General features: G+C 46.7%; 1 protein-coding gene across 1 annotated transcript; it reads right to left on the bottom strand.

Moving 5' to 3' along the window:
• Positions 1-2,616: 2,616 nt before the first annotated feature.
• Positions 2,617-6,030, bottom strand: LOC136551185 (uncharacterized). The gene is made up of 9 exons (XM_066542756.1): positions 5,791-6,030; positions 5,595-5,649; positions 5,269-5,304; positions 5,133-5,177; positions 4,113-4,196; positions 3,923-3,988; positions 3,778-3,816; positions 3,464-3,563; positions 2,617-3,220 (listed from the first exon to the last, which is right to left on the bottom strand). The coding sequence occupies exons 1-9, from the start codon at positions 5,949-5,951 to the stop codon at positions 3,069-3,071; spliced, it is 738 nt and encodes a 245-aa protein (XP_066398853.1). The 5' UTR covers positions 5,952-6,030; the 3' UTR covers positions 2,617-3,068.
• Positions 6,031-14,883: the final 8,853 nt, after the last annotated feature.

Consider the following 14,883-nt stretch of genomic DNA (forward strand, 5'->3'; position numbering starts at 1 on the left):
TTAGACTATCTATTATATTTGGTTTTCATGTGTGATACACTATTATGCATTCGTCGTGTGTTTACTTTTATGCATTAAACTATTTATGTGATAGTGATATCTACGTGATTGTGATATATGACATGTGTGCTTTCTACTTTGAATTATTTACATGTCATATCGCTTGTGCTAAGCTCATTTGCTCTTGCTTCTGCGTTTTACTCCGATGCGAATGAGCTTTGTTACTTGTACTCATGCTTATTTCATATCTTTTGAGTACATCATGTTGGTTTGGGTCATATAAGCTTGCCTAACATTTTTGTTCTTATTGCCAAAAGCTTATATGAACCAAGCATGTTAAAAACCTCATCTCTTTCACATACTCGAGGTAGTATTATCATCAATCACCAAAAAAGGGGAGATTGAAAGCATCTAGGTCCCTAGTTGGGTTTCGGTGATTAATGACAATACATGATTACTGTGACTAACGTGTGTTTTGCATAGGCAATTAAGTTAGGTCATGGTAATGGAGATCAATTGGGTAATCATGGTGGCCATGCCCCTACGATGGAAATCATTTCGGTTTTCAAAGGATGGATGACAAGGTTAAGGATGGACTAGTTCTAAGTGTCGTTTGGAGTTGAAGAGACACTTAGAGTAGTTTATGACTTTATTTTTCCTTTGGCCGTACTATTAAGGGGGGTATGGACGGGTAGCTTGACCTAGGTGAGTCTAGTGAGTTAGGTGTGGTGCACACTTGCTAAATCTAGCACTAGGTAGCTCTAAAATAGCCCTTAGATCCAATGGAGCAAACTTCATTCACGTATGATCGAGAGTTGGAAGTGAATGGAGGGTCAAATACTGATCGGATGCTGGCTCCGGTGTGACCAGACGCTGGCTCAGGGTCCGGTCAGTTCATTTGACTGAGGTGTTTTCATCTGGTGCGATCGGACGCTGAGAGATCATGTGACCGGACGCTGAGAGCCAGCGTTCGGTCGACTCCAGTAAGGTTCTAGAGAGGGAAAATCTCGACCAGACGCTGGCCAGCGTCCGGTCACACTGTAAACACTAGAGTTCGGGGTGAACTGACCGGCACATCCGGTCAACATGACCGGAGCGTCCGGTCACCCCGTAGAGGCACATAACAGTTCGTTTTTCAGCCCATGTTATAAATACTTCCTCCATTCGTGTGTAGGGGTACTTTTGCTCATTCCAACAGCTGAGAAACACCTTTGAGAGTGCCAATAAGAGCAAGGTCCTAGTGAGGTGATTGAGATTTGAGAATCCCAAAGAGAGCCCTCATTAGTGAGATCAAGAGTAGCAAAGTGTGCATCCACCCTTCTCACCTTGATCGGAGCGTCCGGTCACCCCGTAGTGGCACATAACGGTTCGTTTTGAATACGAAGTTATAAATACTTCCTCTATTCACTCAAGGGATCACTTTTGCTCATTCCAACAGCTGAGAAACACCCTTGAGAGTGCTATGAAGAGCAAGGTCCTAGTGAGGTGATTGAGATTTGAGAATCTAAGAGAGAGGCCTCATTAGTGAAAGCAAGAGTAGTAAAGTGTGCATCCACCCTTCTCATTAGGCTTGTCGTGGTCAAGTGAGTTCGTACTTGTTACTCTTGGTGATCGCCATCACCTAGACGGCTTGGTGGTGATCGGAGAGCTTGGTGATCATCCAGCGGAGCTTGTGGATGACCCAACTCAAGTTGTGAGCGGTTGTGGGTGATTCACCACGACAGAGTGTCGAAGAATCAACCCGTAGAGAGCACTTGATCCTTGCGCGGATCAAGGGGGAGCTACACCCTTGCGCGGGTGCTCTAATGAGGACTAGTGGGGAGTGGCGACTCTCCGATACCTCGGCAAAACATCGCCGTGTTTCTCCTTCTCTCTTTACTTTGAACATTTACTTTGAGCAATTCAATTCTTGTCATTTACATTCCTAGAATTGCCATGCTAGAGTAGGATTAGAACTTAGGGTGCTAAACTTTTGTGCGTTAGATCAATAGAAACACTTTCTAGGCACAAGGGGTTAATCGGGCTAACCGTAGAGTTTAATTATTGCAACTCCTCTTGGACATCTTGATCCTTTCACAGACGAATGTCGCAAGTGTTTTGTGTGGATGTTGCAAAAGTAGATCTAGATGTTGCATACATGTTACAAGCATATGTTTCAGTGTTTTCAGGTGTTTCATACATATGTTTGCAAGTGTTTCATCTAGATGTTGCATATGTTTGCAATGGTTTTTAAATGTTTTTAAGGCGTTTTTGCAAGTGTTTCAGACGCTTGTTTCAAGTGTTTCATCTATCTTCTTTTGTATGTTGCAACTGTTGTATCTGGATGTTTCAAAAGTAAATCGGGTGTTGCACATGGAATGCGCGTGGAAAACGGCCGGTGGCGCGGACGACGTTTAGGGCGGCATGGCGCGTAACCACTACTGGTGAGCTCCCTCGTGAGCCCGACGCGCTAGACGCTCGTTCGCTCCCTATGTAGGCAGCGTCCGGACACTAGCGCCCGGATCGGATGTCGGGCGCTAGCAAGTCCGTTTTAGAAAACTGCATTGAAATGTACAAGTCTATTGATACATAGCACCAACTCATTTCATGCAGTTGTTAAAAAAAACTCATTTCATGCATAATTCCCGGGTAAACACAGACAACACCTGTTCAAGCACATTGATCCACACAAAGTCCATGGCCATGCCTCAAAGTATAACGACCTCCTATGAATCTGCATTACATCTACCAGGTCAGTCAAAGCACAAGCAAACCAGAAATCTCCCTTTCACTCGCCTTTGTTCTCTTGCGAGTTGTGGTGATTCCGCAGCACCTAAATGTGTGGTTGGCTTCTTGGCATCACAACATCCTCTGATCAGATCCTTGTTCGCAGCACACAAATTTGGTGCATTCTCGGCTTCTTGAAGGTGCATAGCACCAGTGCTTCTATAGCTGTGCTTAGGAGGTCAACTGAATCTTTCCAAAGAAGTCACATATAATCCACACCAAGGTTGCGTCACAAAACTAGAACACACACCTCATATTATGGACTGCAAATCTGTCATGCTTGTAGAATTGTCAGATTTGTCTCATTTCGTGACTTGCAATGCCTCTAAAGTTGCTAGATTTGCAAGTTCTGAAATTTCACTGAATTTCCCATCCCTCATCAATTGATTTTCAAAAATAGTATCAGATAAGACCACTGCAGATGCCCCTGCTTCCATATAGCCCTTGATTGAACCTGACATGCACAATACCACCAGATTGGAATGCTTCATACATCAGTTTCATTCAAGAACCGCTTTGGCGGTTCTGAAAAGGCTGGAAATAATTCCATTGTGCTAACCGAGTCAAAACCTTAGATATTCTTTCAATGTTCTTGCACATTTTATCAGTTGAGACTTCAAGACATTTTATACTGAACAAAATAACAGGAAGTTATCTAGGCATCATTGACATACAGACACTAAACAAAGCTGCTTACCGATTTTAATTCCTTGAGAAGCAACCATTGGTACGAGAGGAAATGGTTTCTTCAGAGCTGACATGTACGTCTCTCCACCCATCACTGAAGCTGGGTACACCTGGTTAAATTAGATCACACAAGCCAATTAATGTCAAGTGACCTAGAAACACAAACTACATTTGATTACTGATTAGGCAACCAAAAATGCACAGTAAATTGCTTTGTTCAACATCATCTGAAAAAAAAATCATCTGTAGTGGTGTTATGTTAATTTATTTTTCACCAGTCTATAAAGTAAACATGCCTATGAGAACAATGTGTAGTTATGAAACCTTGACAACTTCTGCACCAGCACTGCAAGCAGATAAAACCTGAGAATGCCAAAAAGAAAATATGTCGAAGAACACAAAGATCGCATAACTCAGAACTGGTTTAATTGAATATGATGGAAGTTTACACATGTCATGTGATACATACTTCAGTTGGTGTCAGCACTCCTGGAATATAAAGAACATTACTTTGTTTAAGATCATGAAGTATGTCCTGAAACAAACACAATCTTCATGACTCAATCAGCATCTAGTTACAACAGATGATGTTAAAGGAAGAAGTGCATGTTTAATATAAAATAAAACAATGCTATAATTGTAATAAAATGGCTGCTTACCAGGACTGTTCCAGGACTCATAAGAAATTGTGCACCAGCCCCTAAAGCTTTCCTTGCATCAGCAGCATTTAGGACGGTACCAACCTGCATAGAACCACAATCAAGTGAAAAAAGTATGTACTGCGAGCTACATGGCAATATTCTCAAATCTCAACAGTTGAAATTACTGTGGTTGTGCAAGTTAGGTATAGAAGCATGTAACTCCCATTTTTTGGAATCACGTTTGTGCAAAGCATACACATACACATTGGCCGTGTGCGGTCGCAGAGGCCAGAAACATTTTCCATTGTCTAAAAAAACACACATACACAATATACAACTTCCTGTGTCAGCCTAACTGATGTACCTGGTATTTGGGAAGGGAAAACGTGTATCACGTCTTTGAGGTTTGTAATAACAATGAACAAATTCATTTAATTATAGGATCTATCCTTGCTCACTGCTAGGGGCTTTTAGTTTTAGCTCGCTTGGTTGCTTTACATTCAGGAAACAGGTGCTTAAGCCTTAGAAAACAGGGAAGGTGTGGAGGTGTGGGTGTGTGTGTTTGGGTCTATGTATGACTCCTTTTCTTCTACTAATACAATGATACACAGTTCTCCTGCGTGTTCGAGGAAAAAAAAAAACAAATTCACTTATACTATAGTGCTGTTGGAACAGCTCAAAACACACGATCACAAGATCAGAGATGGTGGGAGGGGTGTGCTGGCAGGTCCCCCTGATGATCCTAATTTTAAAAATTTATCCCTCCCAGGTTCAAGCATATTTACTAGTGTTACTACAATTGTGATCACCCTCACCAAGTCAACAAATAATATTTGTAAAAGGCGTACCTAGTGCAGAGAGCTCCTGCTCTGTGCAAGGTCTGGGGAAGGGTGTCAGTGGCAAGCCTTACCCTCTATTGGAAAAAAAAGTTCTCCCCTTGTCATTGGTCCTGCCCTGGCACTTAACTCTATGATAGACATACAAGTATAAACCAGGCAATGATGTGGAAACTTACAGAGTAATGTCAGATGCACTTACCCCGAATGTTAAAGAAGGATAACTCCTGCAAAGATCTTCAATAACCTACAATATGAAGACCTATTAATTAGTACAGGAACTAGCTAGCAGCATAAGAAATCGAATTTTCAGAGAAGAATGGTGAAAAGTGCGTCACCTCCAGTACTCCAGGAGTCGTCATCACAACCTCCAACTGGACGACACATTGAATACTTGTTAGCAACAGGAATCCTAAATGCTGATAAAACAGCACTAACATACTACATGAATGTAGTGTTTATAATAAACACACAGCCTCCGCTCCAAGGATTATTCAGTGGCACAAAGTAAGCAGAAATGAATAATCATTTTGGGGGGAGGCTCGTGTTAGTGTGCTTCACGTCACGCGAATACCAAGCATTCACACTGACCACGAACCATCTGACACACCGACGCACGCATGATACCCCATTACACATGGGACCAGGGGAGCAACGAACTCACCACGGTAACGCCACCGCGGACAGCCGCGTGAGCCGCCTGCAGCGCCGTCTCGCCGCTGCAAGGGACCCCAAACCAAGAAGGAACATATATAAGATGACCATTGACCAGCGAATCGGTTCCTCGTTTCCGCTTCGGCGAGGACTACCGCCGAACAGGTGGCGGTTCAGAGGGGCTCGGGGAGCGGCGAGGTCCTTACTCTTGCGCGCGGAGGCACGCGATGACGCGCGAGCGCAGTATGGCGGCGAGCGCCTTCGGGGGTGGCCGCGGCGCGGCGGTGGGTGGTGCCGGCGCTCGCCGTCGCCGGTGGGCTGGGGCGGTGGTGGTGGCGAGGGGAAGCTGGGAGGCGGCAACGCGCATTATCAGGCCAGGCGGCGACCAGAGCTTCAGATAAGAGTCACTGCAGAGTGCAGACACTGCTGCTCGCTCAGCTTCAGCTATGCAGCAAGGAGAGCAAGCTGCAAATATTTGCCCTGGTCGTTTGTATCCCGAACTACTTTTCAGCCACGACATTTCAGCGTAAGCCAAATTTCGACATCAGCGAACAGGGTCTCAATTTTACGCGGCGTAAAGCGATAGTGTCACACGAGCTCAAACATCACTTGTGCTGGGCCTGGGCTGAGCTTCTGACTCGTCTGAAAGCAAGATTGGAGACGATAGTTACCACTTCGTCCTTTCTAAATCACTAGTAGAGGGCGCGCGCCCTCGCGCGTGAGAATAAAGGGGTCTATTTGAGCTTATTTAAAATTATTTTTCAGTTCTCACAACATTTCAGTATAAGCAATAGCGAACCGGGTGAAGGATCGTAGTTTGGTTTATTCACGGATGGCTCACATGGTATAGGTGGTTGGCGAGGCACTGAACCACTGAAATAAAAAACATGATAGCATATTGAGTTCCACGCATACTGTATTAGTACGGGTAGCATATATGGTTCTTGCAAGTACCTGAGTAGACAGCCATATAAATTTAGGACAGGACCTGGGCGTTTTAAGTAATACACAGGAGATCGAAGCATGACAGGCCTAGAAGCGAATACATAAGTTTATAAAAGTCTTGAACAGTCTCAACTAACTAACGATAGATAAAAGTGCAATGCCCTGGCTATTATACAATCCAAGGGCTTCGAAAACCGGTTTGGTGGTAATTTCTGCAGCAGGACCTTTTGTTCTCTTAGTCTGGATCATGATCATCTGAACTCAGGCGATGCGCATGTCAGGAAAGGCTGTGGCCGCTACATTTTTAGTCGCTGTAGCCTGCTTTGAGATAGGAAATGTTAAGTGAATATATAATTTTTGTGAACTAAACTGATTAAGGAAGATTTTTAGGTATACATTAACCGTGAGATTGTGTCTGTACTATATCAATTAAATGGCCTAAGGAACAAAGCGAGACATAGGTTGTCAAATAATTTCAGTAAATTTGCAAGGAACTTAGAAGGCCCAATGAATAATGAACATGGCATATATTTGTTAAGTAGCAAGAGCGTATATTGAGTAGTAGTTGGCTGCATATATACTGGAGCTATTCAACGAAGGAAAATAATGAACACTGTAAAGCTGATTAAGCTTTAATGGAAGCAAAAGATCAGCATTTGGTAGCAAGATAACGTGTAAGAGAAATGAGCCATATAATGTTTACCTAGGGTGGGGCATTAGTCTAAGATGCCCTGTGAGAACTATCCTTTGATTCACTACTGGAGACGGCCTCTTTGCCGAGGGCTTGAGGCCCTCGGCAAAGGCCCATTAACCCTCGGTAAAGGCTTTATCGAGGGTGGCCCTCGGCAAAGAGCTCTCGGGGAATTTTGAGTCGGCGAAGAGGGTCTTTGCCGAGGGCCCTTTATCGGGCACTCGGCAAAGCCTTTGCCGAGGGCTGGAGCGGCACTCGGCAAAGAAAAGCAGTTGTCGCGGCGCCGGCGCCTGGGACGGAGTATTTGCCGAGGGCCGTCTCCGGAGGCCCTTGGCAAAGAATTATTCTTTTTTTTGAAAAATCTTTGTCGAGGGCCTCCAACCATGGCCCTCGGCAAAAAAATGTGCAGAATTTTTCCAAAAAATCTTTGCCGAGGGCAATGGGACGACCCTCGGCAAAGAATTATTCTTTTTTTTTTTGAAAAATCTTTGCCGAGGGCTTCCACGCAGGCCCTCGGCAAAGAAATTTTATTTTTTTTAAAAAAAGTCTTTGCCGAGGGCCTCCAACCATGGCCCTCGACAAAGAAATGTTGCAGAAATTTTATTTTTTTAAAAAATATTTGCCGAGGGCAATGTGACGGTCCTCGGCAAAAGACCCTTCTTTGCCGAGGGCCTTGGTCATTGCCCTCGGCAAAAGGCAGAAATTTAATTTTTTTTTGTTTTTTGCATTCCATCGACACAAGCATTTCATATATATATACATATATATATATATATATATATATATATATATATATATATATATATATATATATCAACCATCACATATATATCACAACGACAAGTCACATGTTCATCATCATTCACATGTTTATTACGACAAGTTCATAAAATTCAAGCACAAGTCAGAACCATAAACCACAAATATTACAATAAAGTCCAACCACATCACCTAGCACTAGTCCTCATCAAGGTAGCCTATGAGACGGTGGTGAAGGAAAGGCGGGATCACCCGGTGACGCATTACCAAATTGATTGGAACCCGCGGACGGAGGCTGCACAAAGCAGCAGAGATTGCATGTGTGAGTAATCCAGGAAAACAGTTTTGGAACTTAGAGATTGCATCTAGTAATCTAGGAATACAAAAAGATTAGACTCAATTGAAAATTTCGCAAGCACCTCCCCTGCACGGGGAGGTTTCCAAAACCTGCAAGAAACAACGGCACGAACGCCGACATCCACAACGGCACGAACGCTGACATCCACAACGGCACGAAGGCCGACATACATGCAAAGCACAAGAGAAAAGTGAACCTTCATACTTACAGGAGTAGCTGCAGGAGTAGGAGGTGGAGGAGCTGAAAACTGCACAGGTACACCCGATGCTTGCCCAAGACTTTGCATGATCACCATCATCTCCGCCATCTGCTTCTGCGCGGCCTCGAACACGACCTGCTGAGCCTGCAGCTGTGCGGTCAGTTCCGCGTTCTGCTCTTGACTTTGCCTTTTTGTTTCTTACAACTCGGCCTGCAATATTTCACTCCAATGTATCAGTAATGCAAATATAATTTAGGTGTGTAAATATCAACGTACGACGAGTAAAACAGGAATTACCTGGAGTGCCTGGACTTGCTGCAGTGCTAGAGAAGGCCGTGAGTATATGGGCTGGCTGGAGCTCGTGCTTCGTGCTTGGATAGCGTCGAGAGAGGGAACAGTGGTGGAGTCGATGGCGCCGTCTGCAATCCACAGCCGTCCGTGCTTCTTACCTCCTCCGAGCCTCATGATCGTCTCTGCATCAATGGGCTCAGTGCGCACATTGTAATCTTCCCCATAGATCTCCCTTACCGAGGACATGTACTCTTGGACTTTAGTGTACACGTTCGGGTCGGAGTACACCTAGGGCGGGGTAGCTGGGTCGAAGGAGACAGAGGACGACGCCCTGCCCATGTGGGACATAGCCCACGCAGAGAACTCCGAGACCTCCTCGCCCGGGTGTGCAGCCTCCTGCGAGAAAGATGAGAAGATGGTGAGAAATCAAGCAGAATTGAGCATCAAAATAAATGAAAGAAATCACTTACGCATGCTTGTTTGTATCCGGGGAGGCTGCGGCTGCCATGATGGTGAGTTGGACCTTGCCTCATCAGACGCTGTTCCCGCTGCCTCTCGTGCGTGCCAACAAAGTCCTGTGATAACCACTTGTCCACGATCATGGCCCAGCACTTGGGATATGATCGGCACCACCAAGGAATCACCTACAAGTCATAGAGTATTTGACATATAAGAAGATGAAATTGAACCTACTTAATATCAAAACGAATCATTATGAATGTTATTCGCCTACCTCAAGGTACTGGTCCCGGGTCAGCGTAATCAGTCTTGCTTGAGGCTTGGGGAGGGACTGCTTAAGTACCGACCTGTAGTAGTCTATGTGGGCTTGGACGCGCCCATGGTGGTGCATCTCGGTGACGTACTTCCTACAAGCTACGGCAACCGCCCGATCCTCCTGGGCCTCAAGTCCTTCTTCAGCCTTGAAAAATTTCTGCATACAAAACTGATGTATCCATTCATTATTTTAATAAAATATTTAACCAATGAATGAGATGTATTAAGCAATGTTGTGCGAGAGAAACTTACCCAAAACTCCGCCAATACCCGCTCCTGCTTGTTGCAGTAAGTGTCATCCGTGACCAACGCGTACCTGTCCCAGTTGGAGGCCGGCTCCCGCACCACCGGCTCTTCGGACAGTTGCACAATGCCGGGGTACCATTTCCTGCACAAAACACCAAGGATGCTCGCGGGGGTGCGTGCTAGAGTACCTGACAAAACCAGCCAAGCCCTACACAAGTGATTAAGAAAATTTATCAGTTTCTCTTATGATTTCCAACATATCATATGAAGTAGTTGTGATAACATCTATAGTTACTTACCTCTTTGCCATAGGCTGAATCACTGGGCGGTTGTTTGAACCAAGAAATAAAATTAGGCCTCCCCGCTCCTGCACCCCGCGAAACAAGGGTGTCTTGTTCATGCGAGGTAGGATCCCTTGATTGATGCCGAATTCACGAACAAATTCCCTGTCCGAACGAGAATCAATGGGGTTAGATCACATGTGGAGATGTCTGGGTTTTAGGCATCCGACGTCACAACTTGCTCGAAACCTTCTCAAATTTTTACCACAGCCTACACATATGATAACATGACACCTCGACAAGTTTCATGATTTTTGGACTTCGTATGGATTTTATATAATTTAAAAACACTTTTCCGACAAGTTTCTCGTCATGTTACGTGAAGAAGATGCCCAAAATTTGATGCGAGTTCGTGGATAGGGACTCAACATACACCAAATACCATGAATAACATTTTTCGAATCACTAAATTGCATTATTCCATCCACCTGTAGTTCAAATTTGAAATACTCGAAAAAAATCAACGAAAAGAAATAAATTAGGGAAATATATCAAAAAAGTCAAATTTGGCCCAAATTTTAAAATTGAGATTTAAATAATGTATTATAGTACCACAAAAAAACTGGGTTAAAAAAACAAAAAAAACTCTTTGCCGAGGGTCTAGCCTGACCCTCGACAAAGGGGGTCTTTGCCGAGGGCCTGGCCAATGGCCCTCGACACAGAATATTTAAAAAAAATAAAAAAATCTTTGCCGAGGGCCTGGCCAATGGCCCTCGGCAAAGAATATTTAAAAAAAATAAAAAATCTTTGCCGAGTGCCTGACGGCGGGCACTCGGCAAAGACTGACGCCAGTGGCCGCCGTGACCCATCCGGCCATATTTGCCGAGGGCCAACGCAAAGATTTATTTTGCCAAGGACCGTTTATTTGCCAAGAGCCAAGCCCTCGGCAAAGGCTTATTTGCCGAGGACCTAGCTTTGCCGAGGGCTCCTGGGGCTGGTCCTCGGCAAAGACCCCCTTTGCCGAGTGCCCGAGATCTAGCCTTCGGCAAACCCAGAAGCCTTCGGCAAACCCAGAAGCCCTCGACAAAGAGACCGTCTCCGGTAGTGATCGGTGCTTGGAGGCAATCTAGCATTGTGACTTATATATCCGTATATGTGAGCACTCGCATATGGCCGAATAAATTAAGCAAAACTGGTGGCCCTATAGTTTTACCATTATTCTTTTGACTGTAGTAGTAGATCAGTTGGACTGTTGCGGTCATCCTGTATATTCCTTCTGCATTCAAATTTTGATCCTCTGTGGTTTCCTGTAAATTGAAAGCAAAATAGTCTATTAAGTTCTGCTGTGCTAAAGTTTTGAGGTTCAGGGCAGTAGATATGTACGACCCCACCTTCTCAGCAATAGTGTCTTCTCCAACTGCGAACGTGTGCTGTTCCTGTTGGCGACCTAAATCATATGGAAAGAATATTTATTTTTTTGATGGAAACAATTGAAAAGGTAAACAAAGCTGTTTTTTTGTTCAGTAATTTTTATATGCCAATGTGACTTACTTGGTGATAAGATCCTTTAGAGGTGTATCATCTGGGTCAGCTGCTGGAGCAGGTGTCTGTATACGAAATGAGAAAATAGGTTTATGTAGACCTATGTAACGAAGCATGAATAATTAAGGAGAGGCAATATAACATACCGATGAAGTTCCAGAGTCAATGGATACAGCCTGTGGTTCAGGCTGTGTACCCTGTGGAGTACCGAATGAACTTGCTGGCTGCATGGAACTGGTTGCTGGAACTGGAACAACCTGTGCAGCTGCTGCAAAAAGATCTACAAACGATACAGTGCGATGCCTGAAAAAGCAAAGACACCCATATGAAAACTTATCAATGCTCTATATGCTAATCCAAGGAGCAATCTGAATATACAGAGAATAAATAAAAAGGAGCTGATACTAATCAAGCTTTCACAAAGTGCAGATATGTGGTCAACATAAATTGAGCTTCGATGATATTGTAGAGAAATGGTCTTACAGGGCATAGTCTAGGCGACCATCGTGAAGCACCATCGGCATCATCCTCATTCTTGCTGGTGCTGATCGTCTGCCATATATCATTAAAAAATAAGGGCGTATCCAATACAGAGAGCTCCCGCTCTATGTGGGGTCTGGGAAAAGGTGTCAGTGGCAAGCCTTACCCTCGTCTGTGCAATGCGAGAAGACCGTGACTCGAACCCGGGACCTTCTGGTCACAGGCGGTAAGACTCTACCATCTGCCATATATCATTGGCTGCCAAAAAAATATTACACTAATAAAGAAAAATAATGCATTGCAGTCACAGATATGTGATTTGTGATTGTGACTTCTGCTAGCCTGCCACCATATATAAGCACCATATGGATCTGCAATGTAGCCACCACCATATATGGGAGGAAGAGGACATAGTTATGTTAATAAATGGCCCTCAGGGTCTAAAATAATAAACTGAAGTCACAATTGTACGTGCAAAGGTGAGGTGGCCAAGTAATCAGTATAGGTATACCTGGCAATGCAGCCCGAGGCCCGGCAGCCCGGCCCGAAGCCCGGCCTTTTGGCCTGACACGAGCACAGCCCGGCCCGCAGGCCACCAGGCTCAGGCTGGCCCGGCACGCAGCACCAGGCCATGCCTGGGCCGGCAGTTGAGCTCGCGGGCTGGCATGGCCTGGCACAGGGTTTTGGAGGAGGCCCGGCAGCGGCCCGAGAGGGAGGCGGCCCAGCTCGCCAACGGCTCCCCCCACGCCGCCACCCCAGACCCCACCTATAAAAGGCGGCCGATGCGGCGCCCCCCTCCCGGCCTCCCCTCAGTCCCGCACTCCCGCTCGTAACCTAACCCTAATCCCAATTCCCCATTCGACCATTCGCATCCCACCACCACCAGCCGCCGCGCCGCTCTCAAACGCAGTGGCCAGTGACGCCTCACCGTCTCCAACGCCGACTCCGGTGACCACGATCCGCCTCCCGCCGGCGTCCTCCCCTCCGTCCCTGCCTCTCCCTTCTCCCTCTCCCTATCTCCCCTCTAGATCTCGTTGATTATGTGAGTTGGTTGTCTCTGTTTGTCCCTCCTCCGCCGTCCGCCGTCGTTGCTGACTGAGTGTCGTCTTCTCTAGACTCTGGGTGCTCGTCATCTTCTCTGGCACCGGGCTCCAGCTGCGCAGGTGAAACACTAACCCTAACCCCTAACCATGTTCTAATTTCTTCTTTTTCTTTCAATGTATGCTTCTGATTTCTTCTTCTTCCATTGTTTCGCAGGTCGGTAGCCGATGCATAGTCTTCTAGCTGTGGCTTAGAGCGAGCAAGGCGGCCACCCACACCATTAAGGAACTGGGCTGGAGAGGCGGCCATGGCCGATGAGGATGGTGTCGGGTACCATAAAACGGGGTACCCCGAGCGCATACCAAAAGAATCACTTAAACCCCATCAAAAACAAAGCCAAAGGGTAAGCCATGTGTTAAACCCCGGCCTCATCCGAGCCCACCGGCTCTCTGCCTCGCTCCTGGCCTCGCACGGGAGGTCTCGGCGGCCAGCCAAACCTCCGCCTCGCACAGGGGCCTCAATGGGGAACCGATTCCCCATCTTGCCCGAGGCCCCGTGCGTAAAGCCTTGGACAAAGATGTCGATTCTCCGCCTCGCTCGAAGCCGGCTCGGCAACAACCCGTCGCTTCTACCTCGACCAGTCTCCCCGACAGCGCGTCGCGTCCCATTAATGTGCCAACTACTCCTGTGATATCAGCCGAATGACGGCTCAACACCGCGGAGTGGGCGACGAGACGGGAAGTCACGTTAATGCCATACTGTCCCAGACAGGGCGCGGCAGGGATTACCGGCCACTGTGCTCCAGTGCTGTGCCCACGATCAGCGCTTGCGCTACACTATACCACCTAACCCCCGCCCCAGAGACAACGCAGCATGGGGAGTCAAGTCCGGGTCACCATAACCTCGGAATCAGCGTATGAGACCAACTACTCTCTCAAAGCCTCGGCAATCTACTCCAGGGTCTCAGCAACCCCAGGATTCACGTCTGCCGAGCCTCCCACGATGGCTCAGCCTCAGTACCAACTAGGCCTCGGCTTCTTGCGCAGTCAACACATAGTGACCAGCACGCCGACCGCCATGCCCGCTTCAGGAAAACATTGGAGCCCCACGACGCACAGGATCGGATGTGACCGGCGCGTCGCCCCAGTGCTTCAAGGACGAGACCACTCCGTCGCCCACACCGCCATAGTAACAGGCCACAGGGCTCGGACATGCCGCCTCCGTTCGCACGACGCCATGTAGCTAGCGCATGTATCGCCCTTGTCCCCCCTTCAGCTATAAAAGGGAGGGACCAGGGCCATTTCTAGGATAGGAGACTAACGATTAGGCCTATGCCCACACGGACGAACACACGAGCTCCCCCATTGCTTGAGATAAACATCTCAAGCAATCCACGCCGCTCCACCTAGAGACCTGGGACTAGCTCCCTCTCTCACTCTGCTTGTAACCCCCTACTATGAGCATTTCGGTGCAAGGAATACAAGATCGATCTCTCAAACTGGACGTAGGGTACCCATTACCCGAACCAGTATAAACCTTGTGTCTCTTCGCATCACCATCCGGGATTGGGAACACGCAGAACAAATTTACTAGTTGGTTGAGGGCTCGCCGGTCCGAAACACCGATAGTTGGCGCGCCAGGTAGGGGCCTCTGCGTGTTAGCTTTGTCATCCCAACAAGTCCCGGATGGCAG

This window comes from Miscanthus floridulus, chromosome 4 (assembly GCF_019320115.1).
Source record: "Miscanthus floridulus cultivar M001 chromosome 4, ASM1932011v1, whole genome shotgun sequence".
Taxonomy (NCBI): Eukaryota; Viridiplantae; Streptophyta; class Magnoliopsida; order Poales; family Poaceae; genus Miscanthus; species Miscanthus floridulus.